This window comes from Syngnathus floridae, chromosome 14, assembly GCF_059516105.1.
Source record: "Syngnathus floridae isolate MCC-2025c chromosome 14, RoL_Sflo_1.0, whole genome shotgun sequence".
NCBI classification, from domain to species: Eukaryota; Metazoa; Chordata; class Actinopteri; order Syngnathiformes; family Syngnathidae; genus Syngnathus; species Syngnathus floridae.
The window spans coordinates 3,833,269-3,859,961 of record NC_142426.1 but is presented as its reverse complement, the minus strand read 5'-3'; the positions used below and the strand labels follow the sequence as shown (position 1 = coordinate 3,859,961).

The following is a 26,693-nucleotide window of genomic DNA, read 5'->3' as shown; positions in this document are numbered from 1 at the left end:
AGCCATAACGCAATTCACTGTTCCCGCGGCATTTCGTGCCTTATCGCGACATTTTAATGTTGTGACGTCATTTTAGCGGGGAGTTTGTTGGCGGAAAAGAAGCCTATGTCCAGTCGGTCGTTGAAAGTCTGAAACTTTTCTGTTTATTCGGACGAGTTCGAAGTGAGATTCGAAACTCTACGATATACTTTTGTGTTTTCTTTGGATACCGCCGCCATTTACTTCGAACCCATGAGGTGAGTTTTCCTTTCTTCGTTGTTACTCCCGCAGCCTGAAACAATGTTAGTGTTGTGTTTAATCCAATTTTTCTCTCCCTGATTTTTTTAGATGGATTCTTCGGTCATCTACATTGATAATGTTGCGACAGACGGTAGTGTCAAGTCCACAAACAAGAAAAATATTTCAAGTGAGTTTAAGTGTGTCGCTTGTTTGGATAAAAGAATATGGGTTTGTAACATATAATATGGAAGAGTTATAAAAGATAACTTGTTTGGGGCTTTCCTCCAGGGGATGTGGAGTCAGAAATCGAATCCCTCTGCAAGGCGGTCCCTCAGCTTGCCAAGACTTTTCGCATCATAGAGAAAATCGGCGAAGGTAGTTTATATACTTTACTCTTTCCATTTGCTTTGCATTCATGCGATTATCATTTTTATTTGACTTGTTGATGTGTTTTGTAACTTGCACACCAGGGACATTCAGTTCAGTCTACCTTGGTGAGGCTCGGATGCGGGATGGTAGCAGAGAGATGTTTGCCCTCAAACATCTCATTCCTACCAGCCATCCAACTCGCATTGCTGCGGAGCTCCAATGTCTCACTGTTGCTGGGTTCGTTAATTTCAATGTGAACATTCTGGATTCTACTTGTTGCTTGAATCTGAAAACTATCCTGTTTAATTTTTCAGGGGCAGGGAAAATGTGATGGGTGTGGAGTATTGCTTCAGGAATGAGGATCATGTTGTGATTGTCATGCCTTATATGGAACATCAAGCAATAGTGGTAAGAAATAGAATAGAAGTTTGGGGTCACTTTTTTTTTTCAAAAGCACATTTTTCTTTCAACTCATTTGGTGTGGTCAAAATGTTCCAACCAGGACATCATCGGCTCATTGAGCTTCGAAGAGGTTCGTCTGTACATGTATCATCTGCTGAAGGCACTCAGACACATTCATCAGTTTGGCATAATCCATCGAGACATCAAACCAAACAACTTTCTCTACAACAGAAAGGCCAAGACGTGAGTAGTAACAATATAAAAAAAAAACATTTCGTCAACTGCAATATCAAAATCTTTAATTAGTGTATTAATTGTTTACCACAAACCAACAAATAGCATTTTATTTTTATCCTTGTTCAGAGAAGATTAATAATACTAATAAGTGGTCCTTATGCACAGGTTTGCCCTGGTGGACTTCGGCTTGGCTCAGGGAACGTCCAACACTCAAATTGAGCTCCTCAAGGTAGTCAGACAGAAGTTGTCAGCGCCAAAAGCTGAAAGCTCCAAAAATACACGAGACAACGCGCCACCTAGACTCGTCATTACCAACACAGCCCCCACCTCACTACCTCCGCAGCCATCCACGGCTCACCCACCTTTTTCCTCCACCACCACCTCCTCAGCCACTTGGAAAGCGCTGATGAAAAAAACACACGTCACGACCACGGCGGGGGCCTCTACATCTCGCACAAAGCACACGAAGGTGTCTGCACTGAAATGATCACTTAATTTCCTCGGGCTGGCTAGCTAGCTGTGTTCACTCCCAATATCCACTATCATGTGCTGTATATATAGTAGTGAGTTTCACCATCAGTATTTGCTGTCTGCAGGATTTAGTGGCTTTACGCAAAGCGCCAAGGCCCGTGTTTAGCGAGAAGAACCTAAACAGCAGCAATTCAACCGCCGCCACCACCACTAAACGAGAAATAAAAACACAAGTAAGCCTGTTGCCAAGTCAGATTTACAACACCCATCCGTCCATTGTCAATTCCTCTGCAATTGTTTAGGAAATGTTTATATTATTATTGTCCTCTTTTGTTCAGCTGGTAAAACCCGTGAAAACCGGGGAGCTCTCAAGCCGAAGGTTCCTTTCAGGCCGAGGGGGACCAGCAACTGTCAGACCTCTGAAAACTCATCGAGGTGTTTGTCAACCTCTCACTTGTAACTGCTTCCAGACAGAGCGTGTCTGCAATATCTGCTTGTCCAGGTGAAGGGTTTGATGTTTTGGCGTGCTTTTTTGTTTTCTAACAATGTTAACGTGACCTGCTCCTCTTGTGCTTCCACAGGAAGCAGCAGGTGGCTCCCAGAGCGGGAACGCCAGGTTTCCGAGCACCGGAGATACTCACCAAGTGTCCAGACCAAGGAACAGGTGGGTGTCGTGAACAATGGAGTCATAGCAACCAGTTGGGAGTTTACTGTCAAACTAAACATGAATTGTTTGGTCCTGTACTCAGCCATTGATGTGTGGTCAGCCGGAGTCATCTTCCTCTCCCTGCTCAGTGGACGCTACCCGTTCTTCAAAGCCAGCGACGATTTGGTGGCTCTCGCTCAGATCATGACGATACGAGGCTCCAGAGAGACGGTAAAAGCAGCCAAGGCATTCGGTACGTATCAACATGATTGTGAAATGGAATCGCGGCTTAACCCGCCACCATCGTAATCATCAATCACTCGTCTAGGCAAGGCGGTGCTGTGTAGTCAAGAACTTCCTCAGCTAGACCTCAGGGTCCTCTGCGAGACGCTCAGAGGACAGCGACCCAATAAAGACGCCAAGTCAATCAGCAAAACCAAACCTGAAACTACGGATGAAGGAGCTCAAAAGCAAGCTTGTGAGACTCCTCGTCCACATCCAAAAAGCCGGGATAAAACCCTGAAACCTTCCTCTCAGCGGGACTGTCTGGTCCATGATGAACGGGGCTGGGACACAGTTCCCGACGAGGCTTACGACCTATTGGACCTTTTGCTGGATCTCAACCCGAATAGCAGAATTACAGCAGCACAGGCCCTGAAGCACCCGCTCTTTAAGGACTTGTAAAACACCCCTGTCAAGTTTTGGCTTGGATGAACACATTTTCAGGTAAAGGTCATTGGATCATCTTTATACTTTTGAATAGGGTTCAGTTTATGAACATGGATTTGGCATCTACAAATGAGCTGGCACATCTGTTCATATCAATTTCAAATTGTTCCTTGTTCCCAACCTTACCTAAAGAAATGTCTGGTCAGTGTAGTCCACTGTGCATCAAATCTCATTTAAGAGACTAGTTCACTAATTTATTTAAGAAAAACCTGTCTGTCTTAATGGACTTTTCTTATAAAATGAAAAAAAAAAACCTTTGTGTTATCCTGTGTGTGCAGCGATGACATACATTTTGACACAGATGCTTTTAAATTTGTTCCAAATGGCCATAATTTATTTGTAGAAAACAAGTGTAAGCGCACTGAATTATACGTAAATGTTTCATTGTGAAAGTGATGCTGAAGTTTAGATGGAGCTCTTCACCTCCGTGAGCTCCTCTATTCGCACCAGTACGCTCTCCATCATGTCAAAGGTGTGCAGGGCCGAATGGAGGGCCTGGTGGGGAACATGAATTCCAATCACGTCATCACAATGCTCTTCAAAATACAATTCCACCAAAAACATAACAGCCACTCACCTCAACCTGAGATTCGAAGGACATATTTGGCAGCTTCTCATCACCAACAGACAAGGAAATCACAGACGTGTCTGGAAAGGAAGGTACTGCATGATTACTATCACTCTCAACCCGTTGCGGCCGTTGGACTGACCTTTGACATTTCTCTTGTTGTTCTCCACGGTGGTGCTGAGCTCCTTCTCATAGTGAGCTTTCGACATGTTAATCCCAACACGAAGGGGCTTCAAGAACACATCTTCTATTTTAGACAGCGCTGTCCAGATCCCCGTCTGTGAAATTGATAAATTTCAAATTATGTATCCATAGTTTGAGACACTAATGTGGCGAAGATGGAACAGACGCTCACCTTGTCATCTGTCACTTTATCTCTTATGACAAGGTAACGCAGCAAGTTCAGAGCCTCCATGAGTCTGGAGGGAAAAAACAACACGGCAAAAATAGGTAAACTATGCCATTAGAATTTAGTCCAAGAAGTTCACCCAAAACATCTCAGTCTAAAAAAAGATGAGTGGAAAATAAACAGCGACTCTACTTCTGTGGTGCGTCTAGCTATTCTAGTGAGCCAAATCTTCTTAATAGTGAGAAGAACAAGCATGCCTGTCCAGGTACTGCAGAAGGTCGGTCTCAGGGCCGTCTGGGAGAGTGAAGACCAACCACAGCAGGGGCATCAAGCGAAAACCCTCAAACCAAATGTTACTGTTCCCGGGCTGCATACAAGACAAACGTCATGAGATAAAATATCAGGATGTGACATTTAAAACGTGCAGCCTCACCCGCAAGGCCGCATCGATCTGACTTCGGATGTTTTTGATGACGTAGCCTTCTACTCCGGAGTGATTGCTCGTTTTCAGCATGTACCTGAAATGAGGCCAACGGGTTAAAATCTGCCACTGGAATATAAAGTGCATCCGAAAAAGTGCTTCACTGTTGACTTACTTGAAAAAATCGTACTTGGCTTCAAGATTAAACTTCTCAAGGCTTAGCTGGAACACCTTCAAACCTTTGCATCTCTGAGATTGTAATTATGGGATTGATTTGAACATCAGCACATGAACCAAAACATGCGACGTATAAATTTAGGATTCATCTCCTTCCCAATATTTGATACAAATCTTATACTGGCTCTTATTACAGTTAAAAAAAAGTGGTTGGACGATGGGACTGAGAAATGATTCACTCACCAACTCATGTTTTGGACATATGGTCATGACCTTTGTTAAGTTCTATAAACAAACAGATAAGAAATTAAAAGCATGTACTTTTAGCAAATCAAAATCCGAGTTGCTTTTATTTATGTTTACCTGAGGCACAGTGCGGAAGGTTTTAATTTCCAGTAGTTCTGTAGGCAAACTGTTATCCTCCACGCGCACAAGACTATTTTCATAAAGCTCCTGCATGATTACACTTTTCTTATTTGTATATATTCGTATGCAAACAACATCGCATTTCATAAAGAATTAAAAAGAAATAACTCACTAGTCCTTTCTGGATCCGAAACTCTTCACTTCTAAAAAAAAATAACATCAATCCAAATGATTTTTTTTTATCTATATTATACAGTGGGGGAAATAAGTATTTGACCCCTTGCTGATTTTGCAGGTTTGCCTACTTACAAAGAATGCAACGATCTACTATTTTAATCATATGTACATTCTAACAGTGAGAGACAGAATCTCAAAGAAAATTTCAGAAATTCACATCATATGAATTTATAAAAATTGATAACCGTCTGATGAGGAAAAACAAGTATTTGAACCCCTGGACAAACAGCATGTTAATATTTTGTAGAAAAGCCATTATTGGCCAGCACAGATGTCAAACGGTTTTTATAGTTGGTGACAAGCTTTGTGCATATTTCGGCAGGGATGTTGGCCCAGTCCTCCCTGCAGACAGCCTCCAAATCATTCAGGTTCTGAGGTTGTCGCCTGGCAACTCGAATTTTAAGCTCCCTCCAAAGATTTTCAATTGGATTCAAGTCTGGAGACTGGCTAGGCCACTCCAGAACCTTGATGTGCTTCTTCTTCAGCCACTCTTTTGTTGCTTTGGCGGTGTGCTTAGGATCGTTGTCGTGCTGAAACACCCATCCTCGACCCATCTTCAGCTCTCTCACTGAGGGAAGGAGATGTTGGTCCAGAATTCTACGATACATGGCCCCGTCCATCCTCCCGTCCATCCTCCCCTCAATACGATGGAGTTGTCCCGTCCCCTTGGCTGAAAAGCACCCCCAAAGCATGATGTTGCCACCACCATGCTTGACGGTGGGGATGGTGTTCTTTGGGTTGTACTCGGTGTTCTTTGCCCTCCAAACACGACGAGTTGAGTTGAGGCCAAAAAGTTCTATTTTGGTCTCATCTGACCACATCACCTTATTCCAGGCCTCTTCTGAGTCGTCCAGGTGCTGAATGGCGAACTTCATGCGGGCCTGTACATGTTTCTTCTTGAGCAGGGGGACCTTGCGTGCGCGGCAGGATTTCAATCCATGACGGCGTAGTGTTACCAACCGTTTCTTTTGTAACTGTGGTCCCAGCTGCCTTCAGTTGATTCATCAGTTCCCCCCTTGTGGTTTTGGGATGATTCCTCACCATTCGCATGATCAGGGAGACCCCACGAGGTGAGATCTTGTGTGGAGGCCCAGACCGAGGGAGGTTGGCGGTGGTGGGGTGCTTCTTCCATTTCCTGATAACTGCACCGACAGTTGATCTTTTCTCTCCAAGTTGCTTTCTGATTCTCTTGTAGCCCATCCCAGCCTTGTGCAGATCAACAATCCAGTCTCCAGACCTGAATCCAATTGAAAATCTTTGAAGGGAGCTTAAAATTCGAGTTGCCAGGTGACAACCTCAGAACCTGAATGATTTGGAGGCTGTCTGCAGGGAGGAGTGGGCCAACATCCCTGCCGAAATGTGCACAAAGCTTGTCACCAACTATAAAAACCGTTTGACGTCTGTGCTGGCCAATAATGGCTTTTCTACAAAATATTAACATGCTGTTTGTCCAGGGGTTCAAATACTTGTTTTTCCTCATCAGACGGTTATCAATTTTTCTAAATTCATATGATGTGAATTTCTGGAATTTTCTTTGGGATTCTGTCTCTCACTGTTAGAATGTACATATGATTAAAATAGTAGATCGTTGCATTCTTTGTAAGTGGGCAAACCTGCAAAATCAGCAAGGGGTCAAATACTTATTTCCCCCACTGTATTTCAGAAGTCAAACCTCCAAATTGTGCGCCATATGTCAAATATTTTGAATAAAGTACATTTCTAACATCAAAGGTTTTTCCACAGAGAATAGACTTCAAGATGGCTCGACAATTTTAAGAAGCGGAGGAACGAACTCACCTGGACAGCAGGAGGTCGACATGATCCATATTACACCGAAGGCTGAACATGGGACTGCGAGACAGTAAGTGTGAATACAATTTCTCATACTTGCTGTTAGATGTTCGGGTCTTACTTGAAGACGTAGGGGAAGGTGTCAGCGGCGAGGTGGTGAACAAACACCAGGTGAGCCAGGCTGGCTTGCGACTCTTTGGGATAGCGCACTTCCTCCTCTAAAAAGCCGGTCACCTCTTTCCTCTTGCATAGAGGCTGATACACCAGGCTCGGCGTAGACTCTCCGATAGCGGCGAGGTTGTTCTGCGGGAAACGTGCAAGAACGCTCAGCTGGGAATTTCAATTGTGAGGTTGGAGAATGTCATACCAAAATCTCTGTTGCAAAATCCCTCAGAGGAGACGAAGCCAAAGCGTCGGAATCGTTGAGTTGCACCTCCAGAAGAGGACGACTCAAAGTGCTCATGCAGCTGCAAGATGGACAGATAAGGAGTCAACATGGTGAAGGAAGAGAAACCTCATCACTCACAATTTGACAAGTTCTGTCCTCAGCTCCTCTTGATCCACTCGGTCGAATCCGGTCAACTTTTTGGAGCTTTCGCTTGGCTTGCATTCACCGTTGCAGAACTCCTGTTTGGCTTCTTGGACAAAGGGCTTGACAAAGGCAGTCACATCACAGCAGCAACGACAGAGTGGGAAAGTGTTGTCCTCCTCCTGCTCTTTGGTTTGAGGGACAGGCAGTTTGGCCACCTGGTCCAAAGCGAAGGACAAGGCCATGCCCAAAGACGACGCCTTACGATTGCCCAGGCGCAGCAGCACTGACGGCATCAAGACACGACGTAGCAAACATGATCAGCGTGCCACGGAAAATGATCCAAAACTGTCAATGAAGCAGCTGATGAAATGCCTCACCTTTCTGCAAAGGTTTCAACAGCAAATGGAAGCTCTCTGCTATGGCGACGGGCTCCTCCTGCTCCAACTGCTCCAACAGGCCGATCAGCAGCTCTTTAGGTCTGCACGTCTAAAATTCAACGCCTATGAAATTGACATCTGTTCAAAAACAAAGGCACAATTTCACATATTTTAACCTCAATTAGGTGATTGAAAATGGCCAGACAGTGAAGAACGTTCTTGTCGTCCTTCTTCAATAGAACTTGAATCAGAGGAGGCAGCAGGTTCCACCCCATACATCTCACAATCTCCTACAAAGAAGAAGACATTTACCAGGTATTTGGAGTTGCACATTTTAACAAGGTACAACAGCAGTGGAAGAGGCAGAGAAGGTCCCCATCGCTCTATTTAAGATGTTTATGTACCTGATTTGTGTCATCCAAGACAATACTGAGCACTTGAGCACAGTTTCCCTCCTCGATGCATGACCGACCAGCAGTCAGAAAGATGTCGTGATCTTCGGTGGTGTAGCTGTCACATGGCATGGCTTGCTAGATGAGAGATGCAACAATGGATGAGAAACATCTCATATGACCAATTAATTGAAAACGATTCAATTTCAATTAGCTGGTCAGATTAGAAAACAAAATGTGGGATTTAAATTAAAAAAGAAAAATCATCCAGGTTGACTCACACATCTCTGCACCACATCACTGAATCGATCCAAAGCCATTCCCCTTGTCTTCACAGGCACTCTTTAAATAAATATGATGAACAATCAAGGAAGAATATTGTGCTTATGCTCATCATACGAAAAGAAAGAAAATTACATTGGTAACTGTAAACAGACGAGTCAATGCTAGCTTTGACACATAGCTTAGCTACTAGGTATACAAACACAAATATACATATCTGTTAACTTTGTAAGCACAATTTCTAATACTTACATCAATTACTAATTGTGTATCGAATATGTGAGAACTACGGTGAAACAAAGTTGAACTTAAGTGCCCAAATAAACCCCACACCGGGTCGGGGAAAATCCGTTAATAAAATTCGGCTCATCTGGCTTTCCGTAGCTCTGTGACGTCACGGGTCAGAGTTGAAATCATGCCAAAACAGGAACAACATGGAGTCGATAGCTAGAAGAACCACCTCGAAAGCAAATAAAAAAGGTAATTTAAGAATTTCTTTTGACGAATAACTTACCCTTCATTCAACTTGATATCGGTTTGTCGTTACAGATGGAAAGCACGCCAAGATGTTGATTGCGGAAGCAGAAGCGAGAAGGTTTTTAAAGCTTTAAATTTGTGCGTGTTCGAAGTATCTCTAAGTAGAACTCCTATATTTAGTATTAATAAAAAGTACAGACCATGTACGATTGCTTGCCTGTCACTATAATTTGCTGATCTAGATAAAATAAATACATTACTTTTCAAACCGATTAAGGGATGTTGATTATTTAAGGATTGGGTTGTTTGTTGTTCAATTGACTTTGTTACTGTACTAAAATGTCTATTCGACAGGCGAGAGGCGATCCGGGAGACTCTGAGGGAGAGACTGGAATTGGAGAAAAGAGCTTTGCAAGTGGTGGAGCGTCTCCTAGAGGACAGCGTGTCTGATGACTTCCTGCTCGACTGCGTGCGGACAAGTCAAATTTTCTTTGCCCTTACCTCCAATTTAAAGTCACGAGTAACTATTCTATGCTTCCAACTTCTAATGTGTTTTAACTCTATGTTTTCCCAATACAGGCCAAGTTTATCACCAGTGCTAATTACAAAGATGCTGTGGAGGAAAGATTCATTACAAAATTGTGTGGTTATCCTTTATGTGCAAATAAATTGAACAAGGTATCTACATCCAGTCATCATATGTTTATATATGTTTATATGTTCATATGCTGGAGTTTGTTTACCTTACAGATTCCAAAGCAACAGTTCAAAATTTCAACTAAGACCAATAAGGTGTATGACATCACAGAGCGCAAGGTGAGTGTTGCTACATGCAGCGGAAAAGAATACTTTGTGAGATATACAGGACGTTTTGCACTGTTTTAAAATGTGCCTTCTCTCTGCATAGTGTTTTTGCAGTAACTTTTGCTACCGAGCATCCAAAGAATTTGAGCTACAGATATCAAAGACACCACTTTGGCTCAGGCAGGATGAGGGGTATGTGTACCAAACTCCAATTTGAAACACAAATATAAATAATTTTGAAATGCATTCATATTGGGGCCATATTCGTAAAAATCAAGAATGAGCACTTTTTTTCTTCTTTCAATTGTTGTGGTTGTGGCCACAATTTTATTTTCCCTTCCATGTCATGTCTGGGGTTCCCCATTATTCTTTTGATTCTATGATTTTGTTTTAGAGGCCTGAGTTTTCTTGTATATACAGTTAATGTGCACAACAATGAAGTGAAAATCACTGGATTTTTTTGCAGGCTCCCAGGAATCAAGCTGAGGACGAAAGGGGACACGTATGTATTTGCTTTCAGTGAAAATGTACAGTGTACATAACCATCTAAAATATGTACTCGTGTGTCCAGCGGGAGTTCTGGTGAGGAGGTGTGTCTGACAGCAAAGTGTCTCCTGGAGGAGGACATTGAACAACCACTGAGTAGTCCACCTGAGGACCATCAGGAGAGTGGTTTCACTACCGGCCACAGTGACAGCAGCGACGACGAACGGGAGCAAGGCTTTGTTTCCAGCGTGGTCTCCCGGGAACAAAGACCCAGGGTGCACTGGGGTGACCGGCCCAAACGTAAAAATGAAGGCGAGGGAGTTGGACGAGTGGAGGCTGAGCGTAGAAAGGTAGCTAGCGGACGATGTCCACGAAGGCAGAAAGCAGACGTTGCACCTGAGAACAACCATGGAGAAGCCAATGTGGAAGAGGTAACAGATCAACTGAATTCATGCAGCCTCCACACCACATCAACATCTCCAACCTCTTCTCCTGCTGAATCAACTCGCCCAAGCAACACAGATTCACAAAACAGCCAAGATCTAACTGAGTTAAATCCCGACGGCCGGCCGAGCCTCAACATCGTCCAGGTGGGGATGAGCAAGCGAGGGGCGACAGGGTTGCGGAGTCTTCTCAAGAACCACGCCCTTGAAACAAAACACAGCCTGATTGGACAGAATCTCCTGGAATCCTTAAGAGCGACACTGAACGAATGGCTCACGGCTGAGAGCCTTCAATTCTTGCATGGAGCTGATTGTGCGCTCAACTCTCCTTCTACGTACGCGAAAGAAGAAGAAGAGGAGGAGGAACTAGATGAAGATGACATTGAGGATGACATCACTGAGGGAAACGAAAGAATGGAGTGGGGGAGAGCTACGGCGCCAGTTCCTGACTTTGAGGCTCTCAAAAGGGAAACCCAGCAGATGGTGCTCAAAGTCAGAGAGTTTTACAAAGGCACCTGGATTGTACCTGAGGAGGCAGAGAGGACGAATGGAAATGAGGTGAGTGTTTGGACACACATGCGTGAAAGTTAGAAACCACAAGGGAGCGCCAGAGAAAAACATTGGTAGTGCTTTGGGGTTATGTATAGAGAGGAAAGTATGGGCCGCTGATGTTTTATTTATCCCCCCCCCCCCCCTGTGGTTTCATGCTTCAAGTACATTCATCAGCAACACATTTTAAAACATTGTTTAAAAAAAAAAAAAATCATGTTAGTTTATCTCACTGGTTGACCTTCCAGGACCAGAGCACAGGTGACTCTCCAGCTCTGCCGCTAGTCGACTCCAAGGCACAGCACCTCATCCAGAAGCGAATCACAGTGGAGAAACTGGCCAGCTGGTTCGTGTCCACAATCGTCCGCATGTTAGACACTGATTGTTATTGCAAATATTTGTCTTTTGTTACCACATTGTTACCAACAAAGGTTAAAAAGAAAAAAAACATTGGTAAGGCAACTTACTGGATGTATTTCATTTCTGCCCATTTTGATGTGCAGTCTCAGAAACATTGTGGGCCCGCTGAGTCTCACCCTGAGTGACATCACCAGTGACCTCAACAACCTGGTCAGGACATTCAGGTCAGTGCAACACGCACGTGACACACCTCCACGGGGACGTATTCATGTTTCACAGTGGCGACTGATGCCAGCTCATGACTCATGTTACGGGATGCACTGCAAAATGCGAGCAATATACTCCTGGATAATTGTGATTAAAGAAATCAATTCATACATTATTCATGTCATTTGTAAATGCAGTGAGTATGTGCTGTCGAAAAGAGATGATTATATTGATGCGGGAAATTAACGAATGGAAATTGCACACAAAAAAAATTCAGTTTGTCCTATTTAGTCGTTGAAGTCATTTTCAACAAGTTTGCTATTAAATCACCGTGTAGGTGATTTAAGAGAAGTCCGGCGTCCAGGAATTCTATTGTTTTGTGCCGAGAGGCCCCCGCTGACACACTTGAAGAAAAACTAAAGGATATGTGTTGCTGCCAGAGAGACATGCATCCGGAGAACTTGTACAGCAGAAGCCATGTTTTTGCTACTGTTTACGCTTTCAATTCATCCTCACAACAATCACAATTTGCACTTGGAAAGAAAGCCAGCACTAGGTGACTGACCTTACCTGTTTTTATGATACCACAGGTTTAGCAACACCAACATTATCCACAAACCTCCAGAGTGGACCCTCATTGCTGTCGTGCTTCTTCATCTGTAAGTGTGGCTTTTACTTAAACTAGTGGTTCCCCAAACTGTAAAGATCGAAATATAACTCATTTAACTATTGTCAAGGAAATAAGTTGATATTGTAAATTCTAAAAATATTCAATAACTGCAACCCTATCTTTTTAAAACCATATGATCCAGTTTTGTATACTACTGCATCACGGTGTATGTGATATCGTCTGGCCCGCGCCATATGGCGTGCGAGGGGTGCACGGGCGTACGCTCACGGTGATGGCAATTCTCAAACAGTTCCGTGCTCCTCCCATCTGAGTACACACTCGAGCTCGGCGGCCTTATCTCACCCACATTTTCCCACTCCAGATCCGTGATGGAGGACGGAAAACACACAAGCAGCCCTGTTCACCTCATGTTAAACACACACACACACACACACACGTATTAAACTGGCACTTGAGAAAAGGTTCACCTGATTTCAACTGGCTCTGATTTACGAGACCCAAATAACTTACGTCAACGTCCGAGCTGACCTACCTAACAACATGCTGTTATTTCAAATGCAGTGCCGTATGAGTTGAATTTGTTCTGTGGCATGCAAAAAATTCTCCAATCATTTCTCCATCGCATGCATCTCAATTTAGATGGACTCCTCTCTTTTCTTTTATTCCACGTAGCACACTTGTAGAGGAACCAGTGCCAGTGGTAGCACATGATTTCATCAGTCCCCATTCAAATCCAAGCTACTATTTCTGCGCCATGAATAATTTGGCGCCGTGTGGTTATCTATCTGCTGCTCGGCAGCTGCGGAGCTCGTCTGGCCACCATTGTTCAAGTCAGTTGAATAATGGATACACCCCCCCCCCTTTTGCAACACGGGAACCTGAGGAGAACCGCAGATACATACGTAGACAACCAGAGATGGAACGAACAAGTTGGCTCTTCCTAATTAGCTACATTAGGTACATTTAGATTCAATACAGAAGAGACGGTTGGAATGATTGATCAAAATATTCTTATGTTAATTTAATATAATTTTTAATAATAATAAAAAAATCCACCCCCATCCAGGTTGTCATGTGTGTCTCCAGTGGTTGCCGAAGCCTTGAAGACGCCGTCGTCAGTCTCGTATGTAAACACCCTGATGGAGGAATTGGGCCTCCAGCAGCGAGACCTCTTGAACCTACTCCAGGCATTTACACCCCCGCCACGCTGACGTACAATACAAAACAATTCAGGGAAGGAGGACTTAGAGTAAAACGGGTTGTGTCGTGGAACCAAATTAAAATATTTTCCATCTTTTTGTCTATTCCAAAATTATTTGGTGTTTTTTCTTGAATTACAGCATATTGTAAAGATTTTTAATCCAATCAGATGTCAGTTTTTGTGTGTTGCCATGTTGTTTTAATCTGCCCAGGGCCTTCAGAATTATTTGTGCTGGTCCATGTAAATTTTGTTAGCAATAGGAATATTAATCAATGTTCATATTCATCCTGACAGGAGCAGAATTTTTCTATCCTCTAATTGGTTGGGAGGAGCAAAACTCAAGAGTCCAGTTTGACAAGCAAAACTGATTTAGTGATCTGACAAATCCATACATTTAATAATCAGCATCTCTGGTGAGTCTGATGTATGTTATTTATTGTGTGTATGTTTTGCCATGTCATTAGACAAATATTGGGTATCGTTAACTAGGAAATCACTTCCCTGGAACTTTGAGAGCTTGGAATATTGCATGCGTGTCAAAACAAATCACACCCGAGATTTCCCAGTACAAAATGACTTGGTGTGGACACGATGCTTATCACCGCACTGGAGGATATTTAACATTGGTCATAAAAGTGAGGCGAGTCCAGTTGACTTCCTTCACAGGCTGCTTTATGGCACTAATTGCATTTGTTGTACGGGTATGCTATTTGATTTTGACCAGATGGCAGTCAGACCCTTTGGTTCAGGTGATATGACTTGTCAGTGAGATTAGGAACGTGATTGATGCGTCACAGTTTAACACTTTTTTTTTAAATTTAACAACACTTAACTATGCGTCACATAGCTTAACACTTTTTTTTAATTTAACAACACTTAACTAAGGATGCATTCTAATCTTAAAACGTCAATTGTTTTAACAGATAATTGAATGAGTGGATACAAACTTAATAAAGCATAACAAATTAACACTTTTTTTAAATTTAACAACACTTAACTATGCGTCACATAGTTTAACACTTTTTTAAAATTTAACAACACTTAACTAAGGATGCATTCTAATCTTAAAACGTCAATTGTTTTAACAGATAATTGAATGAGTGGATACAAGCTTAAAGGCCCAAAGACACCGGTATATGTATAAATCGGTTTTAGTTATCTTATGGGCTTATAAATATAAATTGACGATCGAAACAACGAAAAGGAAGCTGTTGCTCTGAAAAATATAATTTAAATTTGCCGCGCAGACGAGTTTGACTGCACCGAGCCGCCAGCCGGAAGTGACGTCTCAAGTTGTACGCGTTTAGCTTCAGTGAATGTAAACAAAAAGAGAAGAGGGGCCAGCGCGGAGACGTCGGGCCAGGCTTGCGGCCAACCCAGCTCGCCCAGCCGTGCCTTCCATTCTCCTGGCGTACGTTCGTTCGCGGGACGACAAGATGGGTTGCGTTCGCCTGATGGGATCCACGAACCGGACAGTGCGTGCCTGCTGTGTGCTCGTGTTCACAGTGGCCTGGTTGACTGTCATCTTTCCGGACTCTGCTGTGCATCGGGAGCGGCTAGCGTGCTATCACTCTTATTGTTCATTGTTGTTGACTTCTTGTTTTATTTTTCCTGTGTTGTTTACTTGTATGTGCGTTGTGAACCCTGTCTTGTCATCCTGGCATAGTGAGAAACGTAATTTCGATCTCTTTGTGTGTCTTGACATGCGGAGGAATTGACAATAAAGGAGACTTTGACTTTGAAAAGTATGTCGAAGCGTGACGGGAGGGGCACAATTCAGAAAACATGCTCAGCTCAGCCCAAGTGAACTGCTAGATTCATCATATGCTGCGTCAAAAGAGGTTTCTGAATCGGATAAAATGATGCTAATATTGCCGCTAGAAACGGAGCTGTCGTTATCATCTGCCATGTTGTTTGGGTTTGTTGAGATACGGATGTACAACTTGTGACGTCACAGTAATGGCGTCACCGGTGTGGCTGCGTGCGGAACCCGATCGATAAACTGGCATTTAATTTTAGCTTTATTCTTAGTAATCGGTGTCCATTTTTAATTTCCAATGGCAAATGTGTTCTCTTTATACATTCTATCAAATTCCGTTCTAATTGAAAAAAAAGGGATGTCTCTAGGCCTTTAATAAAGCATAACAAATTAACACTTTTTTTTAATTTAACAACACTTAACTATGCGTCACATAGTTTAACCCTTTTTTTAAATTTAACAACACTTAACTAAGGATGCATTCTAATCTTAAAACGTCAATTGTTTTAACAGATAATTGAATGAATGGATACAAACTTCACCTCCGTGAGTCGTCACCTTACCGTGGTGGAGGGGTTTGCGTGCCCCTATGATCCTAGGAGCAATGTTGTCGGGGGCTTCATGCCCCTGGTAGGGTCACCCATGGCAAACGGGTCCTAGGTGAGGGGCCAGACAAAGCACGGCTCACAGAAGCCCCTTATGATGATTGATATAAATGGACTTAGTTTTCCCTCGCCCCGACGCGGGTCACCGGGGCCTCCCTCTGGAGCCAGGCCTAGAGGCGGGGCTCGAAGGCGAGCGTCTGGTGGCCGGGCCTTCGCCCATGGGGCCCGGCCGGGCATAGCCAGAAATGGAAACGTGGGTCCCCCTTCCCATGGGCTCACCACCTGTGGGAGGGGACGAAGGGGTCGGGTGCAATGTGAGCTGGGCGGCAGCCAAAGGCAGGGACCTTGGCGGTCTGATCCACGGCTGCAGAAGCTGGCTCTTGGGACATGGAATGTCACCTCTGGCTGGAAAGGAGCCCGAGCTGGTGTGCGAGGCAGAAAAATTCCGACTAGATATAGTTGGACTAGCCTCCACGCACAGTTTGGGTTCCGGTACAAGCCCTCTCGAGAGGGGCTGGACTCTCTTCCACTCTGGAGTTGCCCACGGTGAGAGGCGTCGAGCAGGTGTGGGTATACTTATTGCCCCCCGGCTGGGCGCCTGCACATTGGGGTTCACCCCGGTGAACGAGAGGGTAACCTCCCTCTGCCTTCGGGTGGGGGGACGGGTCCTGACTGTTGTTTGTGTCTATACACCAACAATGCGGCCGCATGTTTTGGACACTCGGGTAAAGAGAGGGGCGGAGCTGTCAACTGATCACAACCTGGTGGTGGGTTGGCTCCGATGGTGGGGGAAGATGCCGGTCCGACCTGGCAGACCCAAACGCTCTGTGAGGGTCTGCTGGGAACGTCTGGCAGAATCTCCTGTCAGGAAGAGCTTCAACTCCCACCTCCGGCAGAGCTTTTCCCACGTCCCGGGGGAGGCGGGGGACATTGAGTCTGAGTGGACCATGTTCCGCGCCTCCATTGTTGAGGCGGCTGACCGGAGCTGTGGCCGTAAGGTCGTTGGTGCCTGTCGTGGCGGCAATCCCCGAACCCGCTGGTGGACACCGGCGGTAAGGGATGCCGTCAAGCTGAAGAAGGAGTCCTATCGGGCCGTTTTGGCCTGCGGGACTCCGGAGGCAGCTGACAGGTACCGGATGGCCAAGCGGAACGCGGCTTCGGCGGTTGCTGAGGCAAAAACCCTGGCGTGGGAGGAGTTTGGTGAGGCCATGGAGAATGACTTTCGGTCGGCTTCGAGGAAATTCTGGTCCACCATCCGGCGTCTCAGGAGGGGGAAGCAGTGCAACGTCAACACTGTTTACAGTGGGGATGGCGTGCTGCTGACCTCGACTCGGGACGTCGTGAGTCGGTGGGGAGAATACTTCGAAGACCTCCTCAATTCCACCTACACGCCTTCCATTGAGGAAACAGGGCCTGGAGACTCTGAGGCGGATTCTCCAATCTCTGGGGTCGAAGTCACTGAGGTAGTTAAAAAACTCCTCGGTGGCAAGGCCCCGGGGGTGGATGAGATCCGCCCGGAGTTCTTAAAGGCTCTGGATGTTGTGGGGCTGTCATGGCTGACACGCCTCTACAACGTTGCGTGGACATCGGGTACAGTGCCTCTGGATTGGCAGACTGGGGTGGTGGTTCCCCTCTTTAAGATGGGGGACCGGAGGGTGTGTTCCAATTACAGGGGAATCACACTCCTCAGCCTCCCTGGTAAGGTCTATTCAGGGGTGCTGGAGAGGAGGGTCCGTCGGGAGGTCGAACCTCGGATCCAGGAGGAGCAGTGTGGCTTTCGTCCTGGCCGTGGAACAGTGGGCCAGCTCTATACCCTCGGCAGGATCCTCGAGGGTGCATGGGAGTTCGCCCAACCAGTCCACATGTGTTTTGTGGACTTGGAGAAGGCGTTCGACTGTGTCCCTCGGGAGGTTCTGTGGAGGGTGCTCCGGGAGTACGGGGTGCCGAGCCAACTGATAAGGGCGGTTCGGTCCCTGTATCACCGATGGCAGAGTCTGGTCCGCATTTCCGGCAGTAAGTCGGATTCGTTCCCAGTGAGGGTTGGACTCCGCCAAGGCTGCCCTTTGTCACCGATTCTGTTCATAATTTTTATGGACAGAATTTCTAGGCGGAGCCGAGGCGTTGAGGGGGTCCGGTTTGGGGACCTCAGCATCGCGTCTCTGCTTTTTGCAGATGACGTGGTGCTGTTGGCTTCTTCAGGCCGTGATCTCCAGCTCTCGCTGGAACGGTTCGCAGCCGAGTGTGAAGCGGTCGGGATGAGGGTCAGCACCTCCAAATCCGAGTCCATGGTCCTCGATCGGAAAAGGGTGGAATGCCCTCTCCGGATCGGGGATGAGAACCTGCCCCAAGTGGAGGAGTTCAAGTATCTTGGAGTCTTGTTCACGAGTGAGGGGAGGATGGAGCACGAGATCGACAGGCGGATCGGTGCAGCGTCGGCAGTAATGCGGACCCTGTACCGGTCCGTTGTGAAGAGAGAGCTGAGCCAAAAGGCAAAGCTCTCAATTTACCGGTCGATTTACGCTCCTACCCTCACCTATGGTCACGAGCTATGGGTCGTGACCGAAAGAACGAGATCCCGGATACAAGCGGCCGAAATGAGTTTTCTCCGCAGGATGTCCGGGCTCTCCCTTAGAGATAGGGTGAGAAGCTCGGTCATCCGGGAGAGACTCGGAGTAGAGTAGCTACTCCTCCACGTTGAGAGGAGCCAGATGAGGTGGCTCGGGCATCTTATCAGGATGCCTCCTGGACGCCTCCCTGGGGAGGTGTTCCGGGCATGTCCCACCGGTAGGAGACCCTGGGGACGACCCAGGATGCGCTAGAGAGACTGTGTCTCTCAGCTGGCCTGGGAACGCCTTGGGATTCCCCGGGATGAGCTGGATGAAGTGGCTGGGGAGAGGGAAGTCTGGGAGTCCCTCCTAAAGCTGCTGCCCCCGCGACCCGACCCCGGATAAGCGGAAGAAGATGGATGGATGGATGGATGGATGGATACAAACTTAAAAAAGCATAACAAACACCGTATTTGCCGGTGTATTAGTCGACCTTTTTCGATCCAAAATCGACCGAAAAAAATCGAGCTCGACTTATACACCGAGTCATAAAATTTAACTTCGTATTCATCGCTTCAAATGTGATGGCAACTAAGGCCGTTTCTCATGCATCTCATTGTGTGTGGGTGTGCGTCCGTCAGGCTCATCAAACAGCGAGAAACTGAATCATTATAATGCGTTCGTCGCATTAACACGCATCCTCAGCAACAATTTCAAATATTCTCACCTCAATAACGGACATCGAAAGCCAGGCAGCGACGATAACTGCTAAGGGGAAGTACTGGGTATTGAGCGAATGTGCGAGTCATCGCGCGTCAAGCAACAACAATAACTACCGGTACGTAAACATTCAATCACCATGTCTAAATGAATGTCGTTGGCACTTAGAAAATATTCGCCAAACTTGGCCAGACTTCCAGGGGAAGAGGCCGAATTTTCACTTGTGGTGCCCGACATGGGGAACCAGCCGAGGCGGACACTTTACGGCGGTTGAGTCGTTGGCACTTAGAAAATATTCGCCAAACTTGGCCAGACTTCCAGGGGAAGAGGCCGAATTTTCACTTGTTCTAGCCGACATGGGGAACCAGCCGAGGCGCACTCTTTATGGCGCAAGAGCCGTTGGCACTTAGAAAATTTGAACCGGGCGGCGTGCGCGAGTGCGCGGCCCGCTGGAAGTCGAATGAGGCTCCGCGATTTCATCCGCGGTGCTTATAAAGTGCCGATCCGCTCGGCCGGAGCTATTTTCGGCCACCGGCGCGTGCGCACGGCCTCCCGGCTGTGCCGGGCGGCGTGCGCGAGCTCGCCGGCTGATGGAAGTCGAATGAGGCTCCGCGATCTCTTCCGCGGTGTTTATAAACAGCCGATCCGCTCGGCTGGAGCTATTTCCGGCCACTGCGCATGCGCACGGCCTCCCGGAATTTGAACACATTTCGTCAATAAATTTCGCATATTTCTGATTGAATTTTGAAGTTTAATATAATGCAACAATTGAGCTCGACTTATACAAAGGATATATCATAAAATCGTAAATTTCCGTTGAATTTTAGGGGGTCGACTTATACACCGAGTCGACTTATACACCGGCAAATACGGTAACATGAACATAAGAATAATAACACCTCGTGCGGTATTGCCAGGCTAAATAACAATAACAATAAATAGTCAACAACACAATCGACTTTATATGTGTCTGGCTAGCAATAACTACGTGAAAGAACAAAAAGTGCAATTAAGGCTCTGAAAGGAAGGCATTATTTGAGTCCGTGCTGAGTCTCCTTGTGTCTCCTGAGGTCGACTTTCCTCTGGAAGCCTTTTGTGCAGAGGTCGCAGGTGAAAGGCTTGAATCCTGTGTGCTTTCGGCTGTGCGTGATCAAGTTGGAACTCTGGCTGAAGGCCTTGCCGCACACTTGGCACTTGTGTGGCTTCTCGCCTGCACGCAAAAGGAAAGTCATCTTTCACACGTCTCTTTTCTGGCCGCGATTTTTGCAACATGTCTTGGACTAGTGTGTACAAGTTGTGCTACTAGTAAGAACAAAGCATTTCCGTGTTTACCTGTGTGGATGAACGTGTGCTTTTTCATGTCGGACTTCTGATGGAACCTCTTCCCGCAGTACTGACACGGGTACGGCCGCGTGTTCGAGTGGATGAGAAGGTGCGTGGACAGTGTGGATGAGCGCTTGAAGCTTTTGTTGCAGATTTTGCAGCTGAAGCTTCTCTCCTGTGCATGCAAGATATATTTAGTTTTTCACACAAACAGACATGCGAGCCTCAGTTTGAAAGGGAAGTTGATCTTTCACAACCTTTGAGCCACAGCACATCATTTACATGAGAAAAGATTTACACCGCCCCACCTTATGAAAATGTCCACAAAAGTACAGTAGATATAAAAAGTCTACACCCCCCCTGTTCAAATGCCATGTTTTTGTGATAAAGAATGAGATCAGGATAAATCAACAGGGGTGTGTAGACTTTTTATATTAACTGTACATGTGCTGCAGTATAATGCTTATCTATAAAATCCCGTGATACTCCCAATGTATTGGCCACATACCTGCGAGTGTACCGCCCTGTGTTGGTCTAGGCTGACGGCATGGCCGAAGGTTTTACTGCAAATCCCGCACTCGAAGGGACGCATCCCACTGTGTGACCGCCTGACGTGTACCTCCAGGCCGTGGGGCGTGGAGAACACCTTTTGGCAAAAAAAATATCTATCCATCTTTGTATTATGGCAGGTAAGGTAACATTACCTTGTAACACTTGAGGCACTTATAGGAGCCTTCAGGATCAAGCTGGTTGATGCACATAAACTCCTCTTCACTCTTGATGATTTCAGACCCATGCTGCTTCTCTTTTAGATCCCCAAACATGTCAGCATTCCTCATCCCGCACATCCGTTGCATTTGGATCGGAGCTGAACAGTCCTGGTAGCATCCTTTGGTCCGAGGTTCTGGGCGGCCGCGCTGCAGCTCCAGCTGGTGCAAGTACCGGGGGTACGGAGCCGGGACCGTGTCCCTCAGGTCTGACATGGGATAGGAGGACCAGGGGTAAGCGGGGAAGAGGGACATTTTGAAGTGGTGTCCGTCCTTCACGGTGGGTGTGGAGCATCCCTCATAATCTGAAATGTTGTCAAATGTGAGTGGAGAGGTGCATTTACTGCTGCTAACTCTTCAACCAAAAGATATTTGATCACAAACAGTGCAGCAACACTTGTAAACATTGCGTAAACATTATACATTAACTACTTGCTCGCATATATTCTTTATCCTCTACAAAGGAATACTCATCATGCCTGTGATACTGCCCTCCGGTGGCCAAGTCGCATACACCACAAGGAGCTACATTAATCATGATCCAAATGTGAATAATTCTTTGTGTTCCATTGAATTGTATTATGAAGTTATGTTTTTATGATAAGGCAGAGTGATATTTTCCTTATTTGAAATTACATTACAAAATGTTTTTTTTGGGGGGATGGAGACTGTTACAGATTAATTGCTTTCCATTCATTCCAACACCCAAAGATTTGACACAAATAATCTAGCCATCTAGAGAAATAGAAAAAAGACATGACTCAGTTGAAATGGAATCATCGTTCGTTGCATTATTGACCAAAGTAAGTCATTTCTTCTATTTTTTTCAATAGTTTGAGGAAATGTGTGACTCAAACTAATTCAACTTAGCTCCTCACATTATGAGAAAAACTTCCATTTATAAAACTGTTGCCTAAATTGTCCTCCAATTGTGGAGTGACACATATAACAAAACTAAACATCCTTTTATTAAATTTTGATATGGAAGTTAAGGTCAACTGTTAAAGGTTGTCTGTTATACAATATTTTATATTCATCATGTATATATTAAACACAAGTATATTCTTTCGCTTTAACTGGTGATGAATCATGTATTCCATTTTAATTTAGGTGTATAGTGACATGGTACAATGAATTAAATGGAAAAAAGATAGACTATAACGAAATGGCATGAAGGGAAACATCATCAAAAATATGATATGGCTAAATGGATGGATGGATGGATGATTATATTTCATTTTGATTTTGGTGCTTATTTGATACTACTAGATACAAGTCCAATGATTTAAGTTAAATAATTAGCACTGCATTTAGGACAGCATTAGTCCAAACAAAATAAATACATAAATAAAATCATACGTTATAGCCAGTCAAAGAGTGAATAAATAAAAATAATAGGAAAACAATGTAAAACTAAAAATGAGATTTTTGGACTTTGTGCTATTTGCAACTTTTATATTTGAGCAAATAACCAATATTTCCTAGTGTTATTATGTATAATATTTATACATACTATTTTATTTTGTAAACCTCAACATTTTAACAGTTTACCCTCATGTCCAAGTCCAAATTGAAAGTTTTCACGTATAGTAATTATGCTAGTTTAGCTTGTCACTTAGTTTAACTTGTCAGTTAGTTTCGGTTAAAATGTTAAATAAACACGGCATCATTTGAATGAGACCTGGAGAGTTGGACGGCGACGGAGGATGCCACAAATCACAGTCCGAGGTTCTGTCGCTCGCTCCGTAGCTCAGCGGCGAGCTGGACGGCACTGAACACGGGGACAGAACCTGGGGCCCGGTGGACGGCCTGTCTGTAGTCACGGCCTCCAAACTCGAGTCCGCTTGACATTTTGTCTCTAAAGTTACGAACAGAAGGCATTGTCTTTTCAAAATCGATTCCTTTGATATTGAATTTAAAAAATTTCGTTGATTGAAGGTGGAATACGAATTGTTACGTGATAACGTGTGTAATTACGCATGACCAACCTGTGCTTATATGAGCCAGAAGCGTATCCAAACCGATGTAGACGTCGTCCACATATCGGGGCTGGTGGTAGCTGTGGGCCCGCTTACTCTTCACCAGGAAAGACCTCGGCATCTTGCTTACAGTGAGTCAGAATCAACTCTGTGTGTACTGTGTGTACTTGTCACTACCTCTCACTTGACCGGAGCGCTTCTAAACTCTTTGAGCGATTTGGGGTTGGGATTTTTTTTTTTTTTTTTTTTTGGGCCATTACGCATGCGCAGAGAGACCGCAGTGCTTGCCAGGTGTCGCGTGGCACGTGGCCAAGTGTCCTCCCTTCTAGAAGCTACATTTACTCATGTTTAACTAAATCAAAATCAATTGATATATATATATATATATATATATATATATATATATATATATATATATATATATATATATATATATATATATATATATATATATAAATTTATATATATATACACACACTCGGTCAAGCCATCACATTAGGAACAGTTTTTGACGTGTGCAGTAGTGTATAATTACTGTTACTATGATAAAGAATCAGATTGATTTTTTTTCAGTATTTTATTCGCAAACTACCACATTGTGAAATACACATTGTGGTTATAAGTTATGACCACAATGTATATTTCACGACATGGTTTATGTGTCTAGATATTTATTATCGGGGTTGCACTTTACTGTAATGTATGACTGCTTCACGTTATAATGATATATAAGTCTAATAGAATTAAAAATATACACATATTTACAATGTTGTCAAATGCACTTCCTTGCAGTGTTTTCCCAGTACTTTGAAATGAAAGCTAAGATGAGGCTAAGACAAATCTCTATTTGTATAATAACAATATAAGAAGTATATAAGAAGATATACTATATAATATATAAATAACAATAATATGATACTCTATTTGTATATAAGTGACATGTGAATACAATCAGACCTAAAATGAGCTTGTGTGTGTATCATGGATGACCCAAGCAGGTTGATCCATAGAGGCCTCGTTGTTTGGCTGCTTGTAAGTCGATCCCGTTAATGAGCCGGTCGCCCGGTCGGCAGCCTTGCACAACAGCCTGCCGGTGGAGACTTGAGGTGTAACTTTACAGTTGCTCTGCTTCATCTTACCAGCACTGACTTCAGCCTGATTGTTTTACACTATTAAAGCCCTTACCCCCCCCCCCCCCCCCTCCACCTGACATGCACTCAATTAGCCTGCCTTGCCGATTGGAATGGGACACAAACACAAACATAACATTTGTTAAGAAATCTGTCCGTTTCAAATCCTATCAGAGATTTAGGCTGCACGGCCAAGGTCAAAGTGGTGTGGATTTGTGTCCCGTGTGGGAAGCCAGGTTGTTTGATGCAGCTGACGCAAGCATGATATAGAACACATGGCCCCGTACTCACAGTGCACTGATACTGCAGCCGACACACACACACACACACACACACACACACACACCAAAGTTGCCAACTTGTTTTCAAGGGATGGTGCTAAAGGCACCTTGATTTGTTGCTACAAAGCAAAGAAAAAAAATAATTTACTGCATTAAAATTGAGAATAATGCAATTAATCTGTTCCCCACAAAACATCACCCAAAAAGACTTGTAATAAAAAAAAAATGGAATGTGAAAAACTAAACTGCATCTTAATAGACATTGTGCTTCTCCTCTTGGTGTGCACACCTTGGTCACTAGGGGGCAGTACAACAGGTGCATAGTGATAGATGGAGACGCTAACAACAAAGCTGCAATAAACGCTGTTTAAATGTTTGGAATTATTTACTTGTTTACTTGTTTGTCTGTTGTGAGCCATGTCTTGTCACCGTGGGATAGGGGGGAACGAAATTTCGGTTTCTTTGTGTGTCTTTGGCATGTGGAGAAATTGACAATAAAGCTGACTTTGACTTTGACTTTGATTTCATCTTCAATGCTAGTTTCTTTACCCCATCTGTGGTGTTTTGCATAGTGTGTTAGCATTAAGCTAGTAGCTTTACATGAGATGGAATATTTGAACAAGCAGAGGCAGCAATCCATACTTTCTGTGGACGCAATTTTAAAGCAAATAAATAAATGATTCTATCTGATAAGCTACCAAGAGCCTTCATGAAACAGATTTTTTAATAAACACACACGGGATTTATGAACCAAAAGCCCGAACTGTCAAACTGATCCTCCCCTGGTCGGAGTTTTTGTTTAGTCCGTTTGTCCTGCATCTCAATGCAAACCACAAATCGCTATCTCATCCCCTCACAGGTTCCTTTGACTGCTGCAGCCTAACCGCAGACTGGCAACCGCCTCAACACTCCCCCCCCCCCATCTCTGCATGACACTCCATTCTGATTTGAGTCATTTCCCCCCCCCCACCCTGTGAGCAACCTGCAATGGTAAGTTGGGCATTTTACTTCAGTAAGTATGAAAAACTGAAAATTACTGTTAGGAATGAATTAGTACAATTTCACAGCCAAACTTTCAGTTGCCCCAAGCGCAAACCGCAGTGTGAACACAGTGAATATGATTTTTTGGATGTCACTCACCACCAGACACTTGTTCTTCTTTTACACAGGAGCTGAGTTTATTTCTTTTTGCATGCAGACAAGTATCTGTATCAGTACTTTTCCCACCTCTGATTAGTTGACCCAGCATAGGTCAGATCCTTGAAAGTGTGAACAACGGAAGAAACACTCCACACCAAACTGGATGCTGGGATTTATGATTTAAACAGTCTACAAATCAGCCCCCCTCATCCATCACTGTGATCAGCAAGCAGCCCGTTTCTGGTTGTAAATCAACCCCTGCTTCGGACCTCATCCAGGGAACGTTGGAGTGTGGATGTGAAGAAAGCTGCGCACTACTTCCTGGTCATTGTGTGTCTCTGTGCGTGTCTTTTGGATAGCGTTGCGGGGGTGTTTGAAAGGTCAGAGGTCATGACTGTGGCTCGTTCATATGTTTATACAGGTGTTTATTTTCTCTCTGAAAATTTTCAAGGCAACAAACTTTAGTATATTTTAAGTAGTACTGTTTGCTGTGTAATTGCTTCAGCAGTCAGATGCCTGGAAATTTGCTTTCTCCTAATTGTGAAATCAGTTCTGCAGAAACCAAGGTTGAACATCTTTGAAAAACGCGGCCCGCAAGCATGACTTTGACTTTTCTTATCACTCTATGAGAATGCCAGCGAATGACACAGAGATACTTTATCTGACTGCAACTGTAAAGCAGAAGATTTTTGTTCTGCTTTTTGGTTTAATTTTGTTTTG

At 44.6% G+C, this 26,693-nt stretch overlaps 4 protein-coding genes and 1 long non-coding RNA gene across 10 annotated transcripts; 3 read left to right on the top strand and 2 right to left on the bottom strand.

Annotated features, from left to right (window-relative positions):
• The first annotated feature begins 53 nt into the window (after positions 1-53).
• cdc7 (cell division cycle 7 homolog (S. cerevisiae)) lies at positions 54-4,642 on the top strand. 3 transcript variants are annotated; one of them, XM_088395576.1, is made up of 13 exons: positions 55-236; positions 328-406; positions 508-594; positions 690-825; positions 903-996; positions 1,091-1,233; positions 1,393-1,456; positions 1,571-1,696; positions 1,824-1,931; positions 2,037-2,200; positions 2,280-2,362; positions 2,448-2,597; positions 2,673-4,642. In XM_088395576.1, the coding sequence occupies exons 2-13, from the start codon at positions 328-330 to the stop codon at positions 3,026-3,028; spliced, it is 1,590 nt and encodes a 529-aa protein (XP_088251702.1). In that variant the 5' UTR covers positions 55-236; the 3' UTR covers positions 3,029-4,642. The 3 variants fall into 3 exon arrangements, with proteins under 3 accessions (XP_088251701.1, XP_088251702.1, XP_088251703.1); XM_088395575.1 differs by having other exon boundaries at positions 54-236; positions 1,393-1,696; XM_088395577.1 differs by lacking the exon at positions 1,571-1,696 and having other exon boundaries at positions 57-236.
• Positions 3,379-8,978, bottom strand: glmna (glomulin, FKBP associated protein a). Of its 2 annotated transcripts, none has more exons than XM_088395570.1 (19): positions 8,818-8,978; positions 8,565-8,625; positions 8,296-8,421; positions 8,068-8,181; positions 7,892-8,000; positions 7,509-7,797; positions 7,350-7,449; positions 7,104-7,285; positions 6,989-7,042; positions 5,127-5,157; positions 4,952-5,041; positions 4,832-4,873; positions 4,587-4,660; positions 4,424-4,508; positions 4,248-4,357; positions 3,997-4,060; positions 3,784-3,919; positions 3,651-3,721; positions 3,379-3,568 (listed from the first exon to the last, which is right to left on the bottom strand). In XM_088395570.1, exons 2-19 carry the CDS (start codon positions 8,601-8,603, stop codon positions 3,479-3,481), a joined length of 1,806 nt encoding a protein of 601 aa, XP_088251696.1. In that variant the 5' UTR covers positions 8,604-8,625; positions 8,818-8,978; the 3' UTR covers positions 3,379-3,478. The 2 variants fall into 2 exon arrangements, with proteins under 2 accessions (XP_088251696.1, XP_088251697.1); XM_088395571.1 differs by having other exon boundaries at positions 5,127-5,154.
• On the top strand, positions 8,935-13,834 carry rpap2 (RNA polymerase II associated protein 2). The gene is made up of 12 exons (XM_088395572.1): positions 8,935-9,045; positions 9,115-9,160; positions 9,397-9,511; positions 9,622-9,720; positions 9,793-9,858; positions 9,950-10,038; positions 10,313-10,348; positions 10,418-11,333; positions 11,573-11,670; positions 11,828-11,908; positions 12,482-12,550; positions 13,589-13,834. Exons 1-12 carry the CDS (start codon positions 9,000-9,002, stop codon positions 13,731-13,733), a joined length of 1,806 nt encoding a protein of 601 aa, XP_088251698.1. The 5' UTR covers positions 8,935-8,999; the 3' UTR covers positions 13,734-13,834.
• A 5,938-nt stretch (positions 13,835-19,772) lies between these two features.
• On the top strand, positions 19,773-26,378 carry LOC148387111 (uncharacterized). 2 transcript variants are annotated; one of them, XR_015862456.1, is made up of 4 exons: positions 19,773-20,785; positions 21,215-23,553; positions 25,693-25,823; positions 26,003-26,378. It is a non-coding gene; the product is annotated as an uncharacterized LOC148387111 (long non-coding RNA). The 2 variants fall into 2 exon arrangements; XR_015862455.1 differs by having other exon boundaries at positions 19,773-23,553.
• On the bottom strand, positions 20,033-23,658 carry gfi1aa (growth factor independent 1A transcription repressor a). Of its 2 annotated transcripts, XM_088395581.1 has the most exons (6): positions 23,432-23,658; positions 23,125-23,301; positions 21,381-21,748; positions 21,185-21,322; positions 20,686-20,851; positions 20,035-20,563 (listed from the first exon to the last, which is right to left on the bottom strand). In XM_088395581.1, exons 1-6 carry the CDS (start codon positions 23,541-23,543, stop codon positions 20,385-20,387), a joined length of 1,140 nt encoding a protein of 379 aa, XP_088251707.1. In that variant the 5' UTR covers positions 23,544-23,658; the 3' UTR covers positions 20,035-20,384. The 2 variants fall into 2 exon arrangements, with proteins under 2 accessions (XP_088251708.1, XP_088251707.1); XM_088395582.1 differs by lacking the exon at positions 23,125-23,301 and having other exon boundaries at positions 20,033-20,563.
• Positions 26,379-26,693: the final 315 nt, after the last annotated feature.